This window comes from Anopheles gambiae, chromosome 2 (genome assembly GCF_943734735.2).
Source record: "Anopheles gambiae chromosome 2, idAnoGambNW_F1_1, whole genome shotgun sequence".
Lineage (NCBI taxonomy): Eukaryota > Metazoa > Arthropoda > Insecta > Diptera > Culicidae > Anopheles > Anopheles gambiae.
Window position 1 is genome coordinate 36,007,323 of NC_064601.1, and position 20,564 is coordinate 36,027,886.

Here is a 20,564-nt window from a genome sequence, read left to right on the forward strand (position 1 = left end):
AATATTTGGTTATTGAATGGTAACAGAGCCCTTTTGACAATAAATGCACTATTTTATTATATCTCTTTGGTGGGATCATTGGACCAGCAGCCAAAAAGGGTGTTGTATATTTTGATGTACACAAACACAGTCTGTCCCTGACTATCCAGGCTTGTTGAATAATATTTTTTAAATGAAAGAAAGGGGTTTAAATTTAAAGCTTTAATTTCAGTATTATTTCTGTTTTAGGATTCACCAATAAGAATGGCTTTGTTTTCTATAGTTAAAGATATAAACATTTAATGACAATGGCAATTTATTGTATACTGATAAATTGATGTGTGGAAATTTATTGTATACTGGTAAACGGATGTGTCAAATCACTACAATTTGCTCTAAAATTGTAGTGTAAAAAAAATACAGTCTATGTCCGAGATACATAGTTTTTGCATCTCTGAAGTAGCCGCGTAACTCGAATCTTTGCGATTAGCGAATATCACGTATTTCAGTCAAAAACGTATGATCAATCTGTTTGTTCAAGATCAGTTAATTCGTGCCGAAAATTTGCCTATTTTCTGGTTTAAATAATGTAGCAGAAAGGCAATTAATTTTGCATTTGACAATGCTTGAAGCAAATTGTACTGATTTGACATATGATCTGTCAAATTTAGAAAAACCGCGCATCTCCGAATCCGCGTAACTCGGGAACACACCGTACCTCTGAAACCACGTAAACTCAACCACGAACTGATTTTACGTGTATGTGTGTATGTCAGCCCCATATATGGTTTGATCTTGAGCTATATCTCGTTAAAAATGTCAACCAAGTCCTTAGCTTATACGTGCCGTGATTGTGAGCCATCGTAAATGGAAAAATCCTGTCCTTAATGTTTACCGTAGTGAAAGCATGCAAATTCTTCCCCTTGCAACAACCAGCGTCTTACAACGAAAGTAAGCCCCATGTACTACTCCAAGAATATAGGGTGGAATGAATAGATGGGTAGGATTGTTTCAAGACAGACCATTGTATTGCTGTTTGTCTTTCACATACTGGTATGTGCAATTGTGCAAAATCCAAAACTCAAGTGCAGCCATCGAAGCAAAGAGTGTTTCTTTGTTGAAACAACTGAAAACAGTAACGCTCAGCGACGTTTGTTCTTTGTCGTCTTAGAGCATTGAAGCATTTTACAGTATAGAGGTACATGGAGTTAGATGACTCTTAGATGACCTCAGCAACAGAAACAAATGCCACTTGTTGTGGGAAATGTAAGGATATGTGCTGGCATATCCCAAACAGCTGCATACGAGTTTACAACTAGTGTAGATATAGTTTTGAAGCGATACTGATCATTAAGTGTGATTTCTTGGAATTGATGTTTACGTAGCGACCTTTTTTTTCAGAGTAGACTTAGCCAACGTTACATTATTTGGGATGTACAAAGACACAAAGATGTAAGCTGCTGTAAGGTATGGTACTGGATTTATAAGAACTTCCACAGCGGGGAAACGGACAGACACATTTGGGAAACAGTCTACAAGTACGCACACTCGGGTTTTGGGACCGGAGGGAACAAAGGACACTCGTCGTTGAGTGTTTTGGAGGACATTTTGCAATCAAAGATAAGGATTGTGCAACACTGAAGGGTATAGGCTGGAGTGCTGGTGGAAAGCTAACCAGCACGTAGTGTTGTAAACCCGGGGGTACATACTAAAAGTGGCCATACAACCAGGATTAATAAATAATTTGCAAACGTCAAACAAAAGCTCAAACAAAAGGTCTGCAACAAAGCTACTTTCAGTGTGTGTATTTTTAAAATCAAGTAAACAAATCACTTTGCTGTGCGAATACACAAATCTGTGAAGATAAAGTAAACGCTTGTCGCCATAAGAATAACAAAAGAACATGGATTACACAAAACAAAGAAGAAGGAAACATAAAACAACACATCACGAAGCACGCAGAAAAGGTGCTGATTGTCGTTTGCAGTGCATGTATGTATAGTGATATAATATTTTGTTTTTGCTATTGCCTGAGCAAAACAAATCTTTTGTAGCTGCTGTGTGGCTCAGTGCTTTCGCTGCGTCCCTCCTTGCACACCGCTCACTTACTGAAAACAGTGCCGACGAGGTCGGTGCTGAGCTGGAAGCGGCCGCCGTACTTCCGTAGTTGAACTGTGTCTGATAGCTACTGCTGGAGAGGATTTTCTTGTGTGCTGATGCATGGGCTCGATAGGCACTGACACTGAGTTTCATCGTGTATGGTACGGGCTCCCTGGGACGCCCTGGGCTGGCCGCCGGTACTAGGGTATTCACATACACGCGCGCACACAAACACACACACACAACACCACTTACACGCCCCGCACACTAATACGCGCCCTCCAGGAAACCACTTGAGCGTTTTGCACACTGCGAACGCAACCCTTCACTCGACTGCACACTCGAAAACGCACGTCTGGCGGGAATCTTCATCCGCCCGGTGACGGTAGCGGGCGAGCAGTAACTTAACACCGCCTGAACTATTGCTCATCCCACTACGTGTACGAACAATAAGCACAGAGAAAAAAATCATTAGGCAGAAAGAATTGTCTCTAAGCTTGCAGCCGTCTTTGACGCTTTCTGGTTTACTTGTTTCGCGGCAATCCTTTTGCGCTCTACTGTTTATCGGACGAGAAGGTCACACAGCGCATCGGAAGGTGTCCGACAGGTTGACACTTTTAGCTTCTTCTTGTTTCCCTCGTTTCACGCTTGTCTCACATTCCGATCACACCCTGCATCTTTCCGCGTAGTGGCCACCGGCACCTGATGGATGGACCGAAGATGTCGGCAAACAGTGGGGCGCCGTCTTCGCCGCACGCTAGAGGGCGCTTCGGGGCATAAAGTCGTCACCATCACACCACTACTGATTGGGAAGGAAGTCGACGGGGAACCGTCGTTTGTCGCCATCCTTCCCTCCAGCCTTGCTCCATGAAGATGGATGTCCTTGCACCAGTGCTGCCACCGGTGAGCACTTTCAGGCCTGCTCTTCTGCTTCCGAAACGAAACGCTGAGTCGTTGACGGGGATGACGAAATTCTACAGAAAGAGAGAGAAAGAGAGAGGGGTGAGAAAAAAACATGATATAGACCACACGGCTAGTAGGTTTGCGCGAAAGCTGTCAGCTGGCTGGAATCTCACGAGTTCTGCTTTTTTTCTCTTCCAGTGGTGAACAAATAAAGGCTCTGCTTGTCACCTGCGAGCGTTTTTTAGGCTTTCAGTTTGTCATGATTAATGAAATTATTAACACCCGGCTAAAGATATGGAGCACATGGCAGTGTGAGCCTCGCTGCGGATGGAGAGGTGAGAACATACAAACAAACACACGGACAAAAAAAAAAGGCACCAACAAATGATTCTTTACACGAAACAGCATAATTACGATGATGGATGGAGTGGCAACCGTTTTTATTCAATTTTCTGCACCAACCAATCACCCAACCGAGCGATCGATAGCTTCCGTTATCTGTGTGGGATTAATGTGGTTAATATCATTTTCGGTAACGAAATTTACTTCCCCAGTCGGGTTTACTGCTAAGCCACTGTGCCGAGTTTTCAAGTGTGATGAGCGAACGAAGGGTGGAAAAAATTAACGATAGAAATCAATGTGTAGATAGATATGTTACGACTGGAACAAACCTACATCTAATTAAGGCCCTATATTCCTTCCAAAACGTAAATGTAATGATACGATTACAACTTTTTCATTCGAATCCTTCGAACAAAAATTTACCGTTCGTTTTAATTGCTGATTTCCTTCACCGTGATCACTCCCCACTGTGTGAAATTATTTTCCTGGCGCAATTCGGAAAAATGGACCTACGTAAGAAAGCAAACTGCATAAATCAACCATAAATAATCACAGAGCACCATCCCTACTTCTCATTCGAACGGAATCGTACCTGAGTTTGGAATGGTTATCGAAGCACTTGAAGAATATATGAAAAAAAAAATGTACTAACTAATCGAACGGTTGCGTGCTGTTTCCTTTATCGCGTGTGGGAATACAGTTGGGGCTGCGTTTTTGCTCCCTACCTACGAAATGAATTATGTGACCGATTCGGGACTATTAAAACATCCACCCTCAGAGAACCTTTCCTCCCATTCTAGGCGTGGAAAAGGTCACAAAAGAAAGAAAGAACCTTGGAAGCTCCGAGTGCCGAACGGAATTCAAATTCCATCGCGACCATCGGCGCGCTGGCGTTTGATGGTGCGCTGGAGCGCCTTTTATTGAAGTCATTACAGCCAGTTCTTGGGCACAGATGTGAAACTTTCGTCAAGATTGATGGTGTGTGAGCGGTTTTGACAGGCCATAGCCGGGCGGGATTATGGGTTTCTTTTTTTTCTCCTCCGTACATCTTCGATTCTTGCCCGGACCCGGTCTGACGCAACAACATGCGCCTCCCCAACACGTTGAATGGTTCGAAAATCATCCAATCATTAAATATCATTCACCATAGGCTGTGGTGCGTTCCGTGCTGGGGTGAAAGATGCTGCAACACCCTCGGATCCGATCGCTACCGTATCCCAGATGGTGGCACCATTTTGATGGCTTATTTTTCATGTCCTTTGGTGTGTTCTTTCTGTGTGCCTTATGTTTGCACTCGCTTGTGTTTTGCTCCATCCCGGTTTTCGATCAAAAGAACATCGGGAAGATCTGTTTCGTTTTTCATGCACATCGAATCTATCGACTTAATGTCTTTATTATTCGATGAATGATTCAATAAAAAGTGTCGCTCGATGATGTTATTCAAATATATGTCATCAAAAACAAGCCCATTATGTGCCCTTCGTTATTGTTGCTTGCTGTCGGCGTCGACCAGTAAGTCGACCAGTGCGCTTGCGAAACTAGACGGTGTGTTTCTGTGTGCTTGTGGTTTTTGAATGCTAAGCTTTCCCACTCATCAGCATCATCGCTATTTTCACCACGTGGACCGAAGCTCGGTGTGGTTGTAGGACAGCTTAATGATTTACAGTAAGCGCTTAGGGAGTAGAGCTTAGTGCTTTTGGGAGGAAAATGATAAATGGATCTTTGCTGAGCCGGATTTGCAAATTAAGAAACATTTTCCATAGCCATGTCCTTGGCCACAAACAAAACAAAAAAAAAGCACATGAATGACTAATCAACAATTAAAGGAAAGAAAAGCTGTTGATACTTGACAGGAAAATTGATGGCAATAAATAAATGATTGAGTATTATTGAACACCACATTACCAGCATATTTTGTGTAATTAATACGCGCCGGTCAGGAAAACTCGTATGAGCATTATCCATTATGATTTATTCCAAAACAAGTTTTAAATGAGAAAGCTGGAACTTTGCACTCAAAATTGTTAGTTTATTAAGCATTCTTGCTTTAGCGTTTCCTCCCTCCCTCGTCCAGTAGCTGCAAGATAAGGGATGGTAAACATACTTCCGTACTCGATCATACCCAATTACATAAAATAGGATTTGACGTACGATGTGTTTTTCCGACAGTTTGCAAAGTTTGGGACGCGGTCCGAAAGAATTCGTTGGCTCCTGTTTTGCCACCACCTTCAGCGCATACTTTCTTATAACTTTGGCTTTTCACATACACCTCAATGGTACAACTCTCGAAGCATAGATTCTTTGCTCTATCCCTTTTCAACTGTAGCATAATGCTAACCGCTCCCACAATGGCCAATGGCTCGTTGGCCATCCATTGCACGCGCTCTCCAGCACCTTCACTGGTACCTCTGGCCATCCACCCATTCAATGTTCGATGAACCGTCCGCACTGAACTGTCACTGTCTGTTTGGCTCGGTTTGAAGTTGTTCCCATTTTCCGCCCTGTTTACCGAACATCCGTGCGAAGCAACTTATCGGTCGAAACTGGACGGAAAAAGCTATCCCACCCACCCACCAAATAACAAACAACGGGTCCATCCCAATCGATGTCATTTCACGGGGTTGGGAGGGGTAGTGCGTTATCGATGTGCGTCGCCACATGTCTGTATGTATTTTTTATCATCATTCTGTTCGATCATTCCGCGCTACTATGGTTCTCAACCTTTTCTCAACCCCAGAGCCCCACCTCTCTCCCCCCCCCACCATGCCCAAAAAATCAATGCAATGTTACCCCCAAAAAAAAAAAACACACACACACATACTATTTCCAAAGCATACTGCTGGAAGTATTCTACTTTACGTGTAGATTGCTTTTGCTCTTTACGTTTCGAACGGGTCGGCGAGTGGCGAGAAGAAGGGAAGCATTTCATTTATTGTCCGTTTCGATTCACTGCCCGGTCAACAACTTTAACGAAGGAGCTTCCCAATTGAAACCGAAATGAACCCCAATTCAGTGACTGGAACCAAGAGGTAGGGAGGGGATGTGGCGAGAGACGGTAAAGGGCGTGTTTTTCCTTTCCATTATTGTGCATCCGCTAACAAATGAGTTCGCTTTTATGAGATTTTGAGTGCAGGAATGCGATGGAATGCAATATTACTTCGAAAATAGGCGAAATTAAATATACACAATTTACAAGAAAACAACTCTATTGGAATTTCATGAAATGATGAACAATATGTTTTTGTTTTATTCTATTTTAATTTTTTTACCACAGAATTTGACAAATAAGTTTTTACATTTCATTTTACTTTGTTTTAACAATTTATTTTCCTTAGCATTGTTGCAGCTAATGATGTCAAAAGTGAAATATGCAAAAACACACACCCTTTTGAGTTTGATTTGCTCCTTTCGGGATCGGAGCTAGCTTCCATTTCGTTGCATCATTCCGTATTGTTCCCGTTCGATTGCTCGTTCACTCAAAAATGTGTCCTGTTTTATGGTTACATGCTTGAGTCTGTACGACAAGCGGAGGTCGCCTGCACTGGCACTGATTCCTGCCAAGCAACCATGCGTGTCAAATAAAAGTACAATATTACGATGGAATCCATCGTTCGTGCGACAATCGCTTCGGACCAGTTCCGCCATGGGAAGGTAGCGCACGTAGCATAACAGGGGAAGGGCCAAGCCGCTATCCCGTCGGTGAAGGAATCGAAAATGGTCATTTTTTACGATTCTTCCTTGTTTCTTTACGCTCCAATGGTGGGAAAGTGGATGGCACCCAGCTACAAAGGATCGATCGATTTCATGCTTTACTGGCGGTACCGGAAGAGATGATCCGGTAACATCGGCATTTTTTTAGATCGAATTTCTTCGCGTAAAAGCGGAAATTAACGCTGCAAAACATAACTGATGTGTGCATGAGCTGTTGCTACAAGTTGAGTTTTTGTCAAAGTTGCACTGAAAGCAAAACAAAAAACTGTGTATTGCATGAACAAAACTATGCTTTGTTTGTTTAACATGCAAAAGTGTGTTGCGGTTAATATTGCGTTTAGTATTGCGTACCGCGAGATATCATTTAATATTGGGCTACATCAGGCTATAAAGCTAATCTCTTTATGTTACTTTACATCATTATACGTCACGTCAAATAAAAGTACTTCGAGATATTCAAGTCCGTGCTGCCTAAAAGCGCTAGTATGTCACCTACCTCGCAGTATTTATCGCTGAACCTTAGCTGTATTCGTAAAATAATAAGGTAGCTACCTCATTTGCTGTCAAAGTCGTACGGTCGATATTCAGTTGTTTGGCTTCGACTGGTCAGAGCTCCATTGCATGTGCGGAGACCATGGAGCAACAAAATTTGCCACTAATTGGGAAAACCTGCACAATGTTTAATTAAGAAAGTTTCGCCGCCTGGCACGAGCACATGAATATTGCTTCACTACTTTGCTTAAGTTTTGTGACGATGGTTCAGTACCAGCATTGTATGTATGAAGCATAAGCATCACTCTGAACAGTGCCAAAAGTTCCTTGACATTGTGTTTCTTTCGTGGTGAAGTTTTTTTTTCGAAGTATAGAAAAAAGTGATGGAATATTTGGAGTATGTACGCTTGTGTTTATAATTTAATGTTATATGTAACCCTAATGTTTGGTGCTCTCGTTAAGCCTTAATGGCGGACAATTAATCTTATATAATAATAATAATAATAATAATAATAGTTATAATAATAATAATAATAATAATAATAGTAATAATAATAATAATATTAACAATAGTAATAATAATAATAATAATAATAATAATAATAATAATAATAATAATATTAATAATAATAATAATAATAATAATAATAAATAACAATAATAATAAATTGTGTAATGATATAATTTCTAAATTCTTCTTAGGTATTTTGAAGAAATGTTTGATCACCACCATTGTTAAAATACTTCAAACAATTTTTCATGGACGATTCCAGACAATGTTCGGGGCAGAACAGATACATGTTAAGGGACTTAAATGGTTGATTATATTGTTGCAAATTATCGTTATAGCAATTAGTTTTAAAAACGCTGAATCTTTTTATGTGAATTTGTTGCATTGTTTGTGACATTGCCGCAAATTAAAGCCCGGAATTAAATAAACATCACAATGTAACAACAACCACGCCGAATCGAAACGGCACCCAGCGGATGCCCAGCAGTGGAGCAATTAATTTGCCAATTTTAAATTTCGATTCGAAAGCACTTAGCCGTACTTGTGATAAAAACAATGCGGTGGATGAAAGCAATGCTTTTGTAACTTTCTCCTACCTGCTGTTCGCAACGTTCGCAAGGCCTGACAGGGCAAACGTCGAATGCAAATTGTTGGCACAACCGGTTCGGTTGCGATGACACAGGCGAATGTAGCGGAGCGCACGTATCTTTTGCTTCATTTGGTGTACGGTTGTCACGTTTGAAAAGTGCACTCCAACAGGAGCAAACAGTTTTGCGTTACAATTGTTTCTCAGAATGCCTCAAATCCTTTAGTTGACAGTGTGAGTCGTTTTTAATAAGCTATGCAAAAGGAGATTAAATGTAAAACAAAACAGTGCACTGAAAGCCATTCAGGTTGCCTGTGCGACGCTACTTTCACCGGAATGCATCGTTCAAAAAGATGTTTGTTTCCTTCTGGCAAGTAAAGCGCGATCCCACACGACCTAGCTGCCAGTCAGTCGTTGTCATCGATACTGCAATGTGGTCGGTACGGGTGCTTCTCGTGACGTTCTTAGCCGTGCTGTGTGTGCAGCGGTGTGCCGCCCATGTGCGCCTGCGAGATGAATTCGTCTGGGGAAACCGTGACGACCGAACGGATCGTGTGTGTTTCTCACAGTCGGTCGTTATCGACCCCACTTGGGAAGCGTTCTTTGCCTTTTTTCGTCCCGTCACGCGGCTTGTGACGTTCATTCCGCCCCGGGTAATGTTGTGTAAAGGCAACGCAATGGTGCTGATCACTAATTGGAAACGATGTTCCTTTTCTTACTGTCACTTTCAACAGCCGGATCAGGTGGTGCGCTACATACGAGTTTGGACCGATGCTCCTTGGTATCGGTTTCGGGCCGAGCTGCTACACGGTGGCGTGGGGACAAAGGCTCCAATCATAACCATCATTCAACTAAGCCGCCACTGGCTGCTGTTTGCAAATGTAGTAATTTATTGTTCGACCGTACCGCCTACTAAACACAACTAAAAAACACAACTTGCAATTCCGAATCCAGAACATTTCTCCTTGCTCTAAGGTGTCTTATGTCACGATGATTGGTTTTGAGCATCGCTTCGCTCGATGGAATTTAATCCCTGATCCCAGGTTATTTGGAGGCTTGCATCGTTAGTTTATTCTTTTCCTGGAACAGAATTTGGAATGCCTGCCAGCTGCAGTGTGAAATTACATATCTTTTCTGTAATATGATATAAGCAATCAATTTATTCCTCCTATTTTTCTTTGTGCTTTAGTCAGTATTTTTAACCAGTAAGCACTTCTCTGTAAAGAGCTACATTTAAATTTCAATACCAATCAAAAACATAATGAGTGATGTTTCATGTTGAAAAACCAGACTATATGATGTAAAAAAACGATGTGAGTCTTGCAGTGATTTCGTAGATTAACTTGTACGAAGTTTTCTGAAAGCTCCGAACTGATCAGAAGTAATGAAAATGGTGATGAACGATGTTTTTACTTGAAAAAAAAAATGAAAAAAAAAACAAGGAATGAACCAAGTGTTCTAAATCCTTCGGTTCAAAAATGTCGACGCACATGGTGGCAAAGGAATGTCAATAAAGAAGCGTTTCTGCAAATATTTCCTCCAGGCTGATTAGTGCAATTTTTCTTCCCCGTTTGCGGACCTACGCCACTGAGAACGGTCCGACAGCTTGAGGCTCCGTTTTCATGGCAAAAGTTGACATTTGATCCTACGGCTTGAGCTGACATTTATTAAAACTCACTCTTGGGTGCACGTAGTAACCGGATAGCGTAAGGGTTTCGGTGCAATGTCGTTTTGCAAGTAGATGAAAAACAAAACCCAACTGCTAGGAAAAAGGGCTGGTTTACTGAGAAGGTTTTCGATCAGATCCTTCCATAGAAAAAGTGAAAGTTATTGAAAGATTCGCAGTAACAGAGATGGTTGTTTCCATATCATGTTTGTACCAATTTTATTGATACGTTTTTGATTTAACCCACTTGTGGCTAGCATTCATTTTTACATTTTATGTTGCTATAAAAGACGCTTTTAGAATCCGAAGTGACTCCTTGAAATACAGCATGAGTGAAAGCACGAAACAGTCATTCAACCTTTTTTTTATAACAAGTCAATGTTACAGAAGCTAAAATTAGATTAACTGAAAACTACGATTGCGGAGTTGCTGTCAAATTTGGGTCGCTTCACCATTTCCTGTCACCGTCCCTAGGCGCTTTCGACGTAAGCAGAGCGCCCATGGAAATACACCTAAAGCTTCGAGCCCAATTTACCGAACGCAAAGGGACGGATGTGACAAATGTGTTGTCCATTTAAATTCATGGTCCCAAAAACTTTCCCTTCTCCAAACAACCGATGGGCTGTTGGCAAGATGTGCGTTTTTGGCAAAACGTTCGACTTTGATTACGATTCTTGGATCCGAAATCGTTCATGGACGGAAAGAGTTCCCATTCTGCACTGTGGTCTAATAAAATTATCTTTCCTTAGGTAACATCCTGTCCAACCATTTCCCCTGTTCAACCCAAACGCAAAAGATGTTCCCATTTGTGGACAGGCTTTAGGCTTTAGTTTCCAACATCGGTATAGCATGTTGAATTTAAATGTAACTTAAGGGTTACTACACCTTTCAGGCGACTCCGGTAGTACATTTGTTTGTGGTTTATTTTCGTGGTATGTTCATTTTCATTTCTTTACTTAAAGTTTATGGTTTTTTCCTGAATCTACTTCATCTGCATGAAGCAGTAGCTGAAGATAAATTTAACCTTTTTGGCAGTGGTTGACTGCTTGGAACACCTTACAAGAACGGTACGAGACACTCCTAAGCTCCAAGCTCAAAGGTTTGGGAAGCTTATAACTACGCTGCTTTCTGAGCGCTCCATAAAAATCTTCCGGATTTGTAGGGCTTTACAGGGGGTTTTTGGTTCTGGCCAATCGATTTCAGAAGGAAAGATAAATGAGGTGATTACGCACCATCTCCGGTGGATTTTTTGCGGTTTTTTACGCAAGGTTTCTTCTCGCCAGCCAAGAGCCAGACATGGCATGCTGCGATTTAATAGACGAGCTTTCGGTTACGATTGACTTTGTAAAAATTATGCGCCAAAATGGCAAAATAAGTGGGACGAAACGTGCCACGACAGAACGAACCATCAAATCTGGCAGTTAATATCAACCAAAAGGGACGCATCATTATCGAGCCATTACGTGGGCATCCTTTCACAGCAAAGAACCTCTGTCAACACAGGTCAACCACCGAAGGAGCGTACGGAGCGGGTGGGAAATAAAATGTGATTCATCTCACTTTTGCTCGAGAGCAAACACATTTTTCACATCAAAAACAATGCCCCAGCGCTTGCACGACTCATGGGTAGGGCAAGCAAGTTCAAACAACTCTTCGTTATGCATCAACTAGCTCGCTCGTACCGAAGTTCATAAAGCACCAACGGGACGGGAGCTTCCTTTTTTTATTCCGAGACGCACAAACTGAGGCGTACAATAAAAGCAGCGAACAAGAATATGGATCTATATATATTACTTCGCACTTTTCGTGTTTGATTTCTTTCTGCTCACGTTTTTTTTTTGCTTCTCGCCTTGCTCAGCGTTCCATATCGTGCGCACTTACGCACATTGCAACCAATTTTTAAGGAAGCTGTGCCATCGGCTCTGTCGGAAAGTAGGTCAAAAGGTTGTTTGAACTTTCGCGGAAGCTCACGAACCTTGTGACGGTTAAAAGTGATGCGCACGATGTCGCTTTACATTTTGCCTACAAAACCGTCGGAACTTTGAAACTGGGGAAAGGGGGTGTTTGGTCATGTGATGGAATGCTTGGAAGCAACCGCGAACATCAACCATCAAGCGACAGAAACAAGCATCTTTATAAATTTGCGTAGCGTTTATAAAATCAGCTAAAAGACGGAACTTACTGCGAGGTACAATGAATTTTCGTTTGGTTTGCTGAAGATGTACAATTTTAATCAAGCAAGAAGTAGCACATACTGGGAATGTTTTCAAATAACTTATTTGTCATAATGATTTAATTAAACCTTTTGATTTTTTGCTGTTTAGACGACAACACTGCAGCTGAGTATGTAGTTTTTGAATCATGTGTTCAAAGTATTGTAAAGATCAGCAATGAGAACTGAAGCTGAACAACAAAGTACAGCTGCTCTCTCGAACGCAACGCATTTGTGGTTTTCCTTGGACACATTGTACCATATTTGTTTTGTCACACACATGTGACTGATGTGACCTCGGTGACCACGGCTGTTCCACGTAAAAGCTTGTTGATTGTTTGGTATGCAATGGCTTTGGGAACAAATATGTATACTCATCAAAGCATCAAACGACACACACCCTACCACATGCAAAGTGTGCGGCAAGTTTATAAAACAACCAAACATATTGTTGAGACCTTCTGCTTAAAAATATTTTGCTAGCCATATTGTGTTTACCGAGAAAAGACGACGGAAACATTATTTTGCTAATGGTAGAAACTTCCACTGTATGTAAACGCCGACTCCCGAGCTGCGGTGCCACGTGCCACACCAGGATCACTTGAATGGGTAAGAAAAGAATTCCAATGGAGCAGAACAAAATAAATTCTAATCATGAAATATATCAGCCCTGACGCAATTATGCATGAATGCCCTTCATCGCGGCCCGGCACAGGATGCGAGGCGCGGGGAAAAATGCCAAAGACAATACGCTGTAAATGTACCGTACCGAACCGTGCTTCTGCTGACAGACATGTTTGCCCACGGTTGCTGCGTGTTTATTGCAAATTCAACCGCAAACACACATGAGCGTGGCATATTAATTTCAATTTATGAGAACAAATCACGCCACTTGTACTGGGCGAATGTTTGGAAAATATGGAAAATAATATCGAGCCCGACCGCTGAAATGGCGTGGCGGGGCTGGTCGCGGCTTGCATAACAGGGTTGTGTGAAGAAATATGAACAGTGCGTAATTCATAAAACATTCAAAGCCCCGCGAGAGCCATTTTGTGGGTAGCTGAACGATACAATTCTAGAGCCTCGTTGAAGCTATTTCATCATTTGAAATTGACGGATTTGTTTTTTGTTTTTCAAGATTAGATGTAGGCATAGCTTAATTGTATCGATGTAATGTGATTAGTGGTATGTGTGGTGATATTTAGTCATTTGTAGTTTAATAATTAGTTGTGTAGAAATTCAAGTGTGGCAATATTATCAGGATTTGTTGCAAATAAAATAATAACACATCATAACATTTATTATTTAAAATTAACTACTATTTGGCAAATGCATTTCCAAACCAGTCTTTTACACCCGCAAAAAGATGAAATCGATTGTAGCAGAAAAATATACGAAGTTCAGCAGTACATTACACTAACACAGATGACACAGTGAGTGAATATATAATTCCAGAAAGATGCGTGTAACAGTTTTTTTACTTTCTTTAAGTGAAAAACTGCGCCCACAGTACAGCATTGAAGAAAATCCCACCTCGTTACTGTGTGTTTGGCGTCTGTTTTTACACGCTCCCAACAGACAGCCGAAGCATTGGGGAATAGCAAGCGAAAAGAAGAAAAAAAAACAATCCCGAAATGCGGGAGAGGCTTTTCAGGCGATAGGCGATGAAATTAGCGGAAATAGACTTTGTTGATTTAGGCTGTGGTTCACTTTCCGAAAAGAGATACGGAAGAGTTTCAAATAACTTAAGCAGAGGGTTTTCCGGACCATCGTTGCAACCCCATTTCCCCGGCTGTGAAGATGGGACAGAAAGGAAAGTGGTTTTGGTTGTTTCCGACGCACCGCATGATACTGGATTTTTCATTTGCTTTTTTATGTAAAAAACATAACCTTTTTAGCTCGGTAAGGCTTTTTAGCAGGTTTTCGATTAACAACATGGTTTCAATTAATAGATTTTTGGAAAAAATATAATTTCCGTTCAATTTAGATGTTGCACACAGGGAAATATTGTTTTACGTGTAAAAATCTGTCTCTAGACTGAACGAGCTTAAGAACCTTTCGGTAAAAGGATGTACAATATACAGGGCTAAAATAGCTCGTAGATGTTTTTAATGTTCATGTAAGCTGAACATTGTTACGTCCTGATCTCATCGTCATCATCCTTCAGAATACGTGATGAAACAGGAAAGACCTGTCTAACCAAAGCTGACTTAAGACAGGTGTATCAGTACCAAGGATGTTGATGGCTTATTCTTGTAAAGTTGAAAAATTCCCCGAAATGTAAATTCTTATCTACTGTGGTGGGAAGTATGAATTATTGTTGAAAAAGTATTTTCAATACGGTGAATAGTTAACACATATTTAATTTACTATAAAAATTATCAAATCATGTATTCACGAACATTTAAAGAGGCTAGTAATACAGCATTGGTAAATTATAATTCTTGAACGCTACTTTTTGAACATAAATGGACAAAAATTGATACAGTCCTCGCTAAAGTGTTTTTAAAGTAACTTAAAGGTATAGTGCAATCTAATTATGATCTGGTCTTATATTGTACAGCTTCGTTGTAGCATCATATAACTATCTGATCGTGGTGTTCCTTCAATTCAATAATTTGGAATATTTCCGTTGCTGTTGTTAATCAATACCTCATATGAAGTAAACGTAATTGCTTTAACGTGATTTTAACGTGAACTTAACTTGAAAGGACGAATAGTAAAAAAAAAAATATTATCGGCATGAGTTTTAGGTTATATTTTATGAGGTATAACTTTAACTTTAAATTAAGAATATATGCCCAAATTATATCTCCATGCTTCCCGAATTCCATCGAAAGTACATGGTGGTGTAAGAAATAACGAAACAACGTAAATCTACCTGCAAGAACGGACGGATGACAAAAAATCAAATACCGTGCATGGTAATAAAATCACCCTGTCTTCCAATTACTATCACTGTCGGCCTTGTGGGCTAGTGTTTCTCGTTAGCACAGCGTTGTAATCAGATTCGAAGAGCATTCGTCCACTGCCCGAACTGCTCCCTGTACGACAACCAAACGTTACTCGCAGTGTCCTCGGTGCTGTTTTCCGAGCCAGAAACCCAGCCCAAACTCAATTCACTAACGTAATGAGCATCCATTGTCGAGATTAGATAAGTAATGACCTCCGACATGGACCATCGGGGTGCCATCGCCTAGTGGCGTCACGGTGTTCAAATTGATTCACAATGCATTTGTGTGTTAGTTGTACCTTCGTAGCGATGTCGTAAGAGAGTGGTTTAGTTTAGCTTTGTGGCAACGCTATGCAATTTCTTTCGCACATCCTTTCCATAAGATTACACTAGATGGAGATAGTGGATAGGGTCAGAGAGAAATATTACGACCATTGTGTTAGAAATGGTAAATATTAATTAGTATAAATGGTATGTGACCTTATTGAACGAAGGAATCGTTAATAAGGGACACCAACATAAAAGGTCGCTGATGTTGCTAATGTTACGGTGGAGAAATGGGTTTATCAACAGGTAGCACTGGGTATGTTTCAAATATCATTGGCATCGTTCTGTATAGCATAGACTAGAAGCGTCTCGAGCAAATGTTAAAAGAGCACAACGAAGGAAGATGAATCGTTTAATGTTATTAAAAATAATCACACAAATCAACCCAATGTTGACACAGTAATCAACGGTTGTTATTATACGAAACATCCTTTTGATTGATTATGATAAGAAAGCGTTCCAACCACTCGCATTCCATGTTTTCCCTGGAAATCATTATTTTATACTCCACACACATCAGACCCGGCATAAATTATGCATTGCGATCTGAAGCACGCCGTATCGCATGGGCGTACGGGCGAGCCGAAGCTTCGTTTCCTGGGCATCGCAAATACCTTCGCAACACTACCCCATTCGCATACATCCTCTCACTTGCCAACAGCTCGTAAACCAAGCGGCAACAAAAACTACGATGCAGCGCATAAATCGAACCAACTAAATCTATAACGTTGTTTAGCGCTTTTTCGCTTGTCCCCAGGACATCAATCGCATTGGAACGGGATGCCATACCGAGTGGCATTTGCTGAAAGCTTTCGAAACAGTAACACACAACTAGTGTGTATATATGCGTGTATGTGTGTGGCGGCCAAATCCGTCCCTTCGATTCACTGTCTTCAAGATCTCCGCCTACTACCCTCCCAGAGTGTAATATGATCAACAATGGGCAGCTCCATGTTACCGATTGTGCCCGCCAGACATAGCACAAACACATCAACCTCATCATCTACCAGCTCATATACAGCGAACGTAACCCACGTGGAGCATTTACTACACGGTACGATGCAGAGGGCCCCACTGTAGCTGACAGTGGGCGCAATAATGGATGGTGAAAAATCATATTCATCTCACGGCTAAATCATATTCCAATCTCGCACCACTTGAGCCGGTAGCGGGCCGAAGGGCTCCGCGGGCCGCACGGAACGCGGGGATGGGTTCTTTTTGTAGGAATCATTGAGCCCACGGAAGCGCTGGATTTGTCCACGGGCCGTGAGGATTTACCCGGAGCCACCATGGCAGCCGAAAAGTAGACCAAGCCATAATGGTCGTCACTTGAGTGCGATATATAAATGGCACATATTTTATGCTACCACTTTTCCCACCGAGCGGGCCGGCACACCCGCCCCGAGGACGGACGGCAAGAGGAGTGGAGTGGAAGAAACGATGAAAAATCATAACCATCGTAGGCACACGTTTCGGTGGCAGGGAGGGAAGCGTTCCCGGGGCATATGACTCGGGCCCGTGCCCCTGAACGATGGCATAAATTTATTGAGCCTTAATGGTGGCGACCGACTCAGCTGCTATTTGCTACTCCATTCAACCATGAATATTAGTCCAGCAGATGGAACGGACTAGGAATGGGGCGGGAGCTTTATCCTTATCGGGTGGAGGATGGGTTCAGGCGTTCGTGATTCGATTCCACTTTGATGGACGCTGCAATCGGAACAATTTTAATGCTAGCAACCGAAATGGATGAAGAGAGGCAGTACAGTAAATGTCATATTGTACTTGGCAAAATGGATTTGGTGTTTAGTGTTTATTTTAACCACAGAAAATGAAATCGGTCGCTTTGCTATGTCAGCGAGTCAATACTTTGTAGAGCGGTTTGGATGCTGCATGGTAAGATATGCTGTGCATCGAACTATTGTGAAATAGCTTATGAATAAACTAATATTTGTGTTTTAAGCTTTTAAACATTTTTAACTAAAAGTTTAACAAGCTTTATTATAAAAATTATAAAATGAAATGTCCCGAGTTAGGTTATAGCGTACATGGATCACGATGGATTTTCATGTAATAAAAAATACAATTTAGACGTTACGTTTTCAACTGCCTTTTTTCAAGTTTTGGTTTTACGTTTTAATGGAATTAATGAAATAGTGTAGTGTAAAACTCATTTACAGATATGCATATAAATCAATACAAGTATCATTATAACAATATTGCGTATAAAAAAATAGCTGCAATGTATGTAGGAAATAGAAGACAACTGCCAGTTGGCAAATAGAGAATAGGGGACAACTGTCATAGAGTCTATTTGGGATCACTCTGTGCTGGTGGCAGTCGAAGCTGACAGCGCGGTAATTTGAGCTACAGAGATGCTTTTTCTTTCTATATCCTACATGTATTCAAACTATTAGTACTATTAACATATATTATGATGTAATCTTGTAGAAAAGGGTAACCTCAAAAAGAATTCAACCAGCAATCAGTTTTAACAGAACAATCTTTGTAAATCGATAAACTAGCAATTTACCGTCCCATCTCGATCTTCCTGCATAATCGATGATCCGCTGTAATCGTATTATCAGCTTAAATACAGTACATCTTTTTGTTAGTTTCCAATGTCCAAGAGCACATATTTTCCTATTCCAAGTTTTGTAAATTATTTCGTGAGCCACTTAATCGGCCGGAAAGTAAACACTACCCATCAATTAGCCTCTTTCCTTCAATTGGTCTATTTTGCTCCGGTCCATCTCTCTCTATGTTTGAAATGCACTTGAACTATTTAGATACAACAGCATCGGTTAGGCGCATTTTTGCATTTTACGTAAGAGACCATAGTACAGGAAGAGAATTTCATCGGCTTTGTCCTAATCTATCTTGTACGTTTGTTCAAACACAGTAGAGCATTGTCGGTGGTATGGATTAAGGGATGGAAAAAGAATTAAAGGTATTTGTGCTTTTTGTTTCAAATCACCTTATTTCAGATACAAGTTCAATATACCAGTGAAATCGGTTCAAAGAAATAAACGTAGCGTCTACAGCACACTTCCAAATTCTAAACAAGCCATATTCGAATGAAAGCACTGAACATTCTGAGAGAATGGTGAACATCCCTGTGATCCAGCACTATGTAATTCTGTGCAAATTCATTTCATGGATTTATGCCGTTCGCTCAGACAACGTTCAGCTGGGTCGAAAGTGCAACATTGCACTTTGCAGTCTTGGGATCAATTTTACAGCACTCAAAGTTTTCAATGTCGATGTAATAAAAAGCCATCCGCCGCACCTTTCAATTGCTCAATTCGCTCAGGGCTACGGACGAAAATAGATCGCTCGGTTAAGCTGAAGGATGCTTCGAACGGATGGTTGAGGATTGAAATCAAATCCTAGCCCCAAAAGCGATCCAAACGCCATTCACTCTACAATCGATTCAACTGCAAACCGTCGTACGGTCCACGGCGTTCCCATGCTGGCGACCATTTGGAGGAGTTTCGTTTAGATTGGTCCTATGGTTTTGTTTTTGTGCAAAAGTGAGTTCTACTGCCGGTTTCATTGCGGCCGTCCACTCTTTGCCAGCAGCTCAATGTTGCAATGAAAAGGCTATTCATCATGCGCCCGGGGCGTTGATTTCTCATAAACGCCTAGCATCCCGAAAGGGCGATTCGCCACTATTCCGCAACGGGTTCGGTTTTATCGAGAGGCTGTGCTTAGAAATCCAAGCAAATGGACATAAAAAATGAAAAAAAAACGAACCACAAGCGTCTAGTGCCGCACTGCGCGCTGCATTGCCAGCTTTAGTCATGCTGGTCTGCTAATGCCCGGCTACTTCGATGCCCTTGATTTCTACTTACTTGCTGCCTTGCTTTTACGGGATGATCCGTGGACCAGCGGAGCCCACGATAGATAAACATGATTGATGACCCATGGCATCAATGGTTTCGGGGGAGAGAGAGAGAGAGCGAGAAAAAGGGAGGAAAAGACGGAAAGACAGTTTTCCAATGCTCTTTCCAGTGTGTGTGAGTGTGTGTGGAGAGGAAACCGTAATGTGGCGTCAGAATGGTTGATGGATTTTGTCCCATTTCAGTGACTGTTTTTTGCCATTCCGAGTGCCTGTTTACTGGTTAGATATGAAAGCGATTGGATAAAAACGGAATGATGTGGCTGTGGAACGGAAGCTGGCGGATAAATAACAGGAAACTTGAAGAAAGAAGTAAACTTTGGTCAAAAGCTTTTTGGGTGCATCGTTGTTTTCGGGCAGAAGATGCATTTGTTTTGTTGAATTAGTGTTTCATATTTTGTCTTTGACTCAAAAAGAAAGGACAGTTTGTTGATGGTGAAAAATCATTCTACATTTTTTATCTTTTATTTTTTATGCTATTAAAAATGTGTTTTCTACTGAAAATATTTATCAAATTATCTACTTATACTAATTGAAATTAATGACAAAACTGCAACGTTGGAGCTTTTATTATTTGGTACCTCGTCGCTGTAACCGCACAGAAGTTGTTTACCGCAATCAAACACATTTTAACTCATTTTTGTGCACTCACCCTGGATACGCTTGTATATGTTAGAACTTTTTAATGGATTGCTACCGGAAATGACGCTCTCATTTGCACATCACATCAAGTGTACGGTAAGGTGTTTGCGATCCTTAGCATGCTTGAGCTCTTATCCTTTGCTCCGTTCCGGCAACATCATCAAACCGAAATGGCACATGTTACCGTAAGCTTGGTAATGCTACCAATTCAATTGCTTGCTTCATTGTCGAGCAAATCG

At 41.2% G+C, this 20,564-nt stretch overlaps 2 protein-coding genes across 9 annotated transcripts in view; one reads left to right on the forward strand and one right to left on the reverse strand.

Moving 5' to 3' along the window:
* Positions 1-20,564, reverse strand: part of LOC1275026 (uncharacterized) — a 93,364-nt gene that overhangs the window by 46,475 nt on the left and 26,325 nt on the right. For 6 of the 8 annotated variants that reach the window (XM_061652490.1, XM_061652491.1, XM_061652498.1 and 3 more), the window contains exon 3: positions 2,089-3,053. In XM_061652490.1, the coding sequence (XP_061508474.1) occupies positions 2,089-2,232 (144 nt within the window). In that variant the 5' untranslated portion in view covers positions 2,233-3,053. Of the gene's footprint in view, positions 1-2,088; positions 3,054-20,564 lie in introns of those variants that run through there. The other 2 variants (XM_061652494.1, XM_061652495.1) reach the window with 2 other exon arrangements.
* Positions 9,050-9,550, forward strand: LOC133391969 (uncharacterized). The gene is made up of 2 exons (XM_061649424.1): positions 9,050-9,277; positions 9,359-9,550. Exons 1-2 carry the CDS (start codon positions 9,056-9,058, stop codon positions 9,548-9,550), a joined length of 414 nt encoding a protein of 137 aa, XP_061505408.1. The 5' UTR covers positions 9,050-9,055.

Bases quoted from the DNA above. Each gene is read 5' to 3' on its own strand.
- LOC133391969 (XM_061649424.1), top strand. From the start codon at position 9,056: ATGTGGTCGGTACGGGTGCTTCTCGTGACGTTCTTAGCCGTGCTGTGT. The intron at 9,278-9,358 runs GTAATGTTGTGT...CACTTTCAACAG, and splicing joins TGACGTTCATTCCGCCCCGG to CCGGATCAGGTGGTGCGCTA.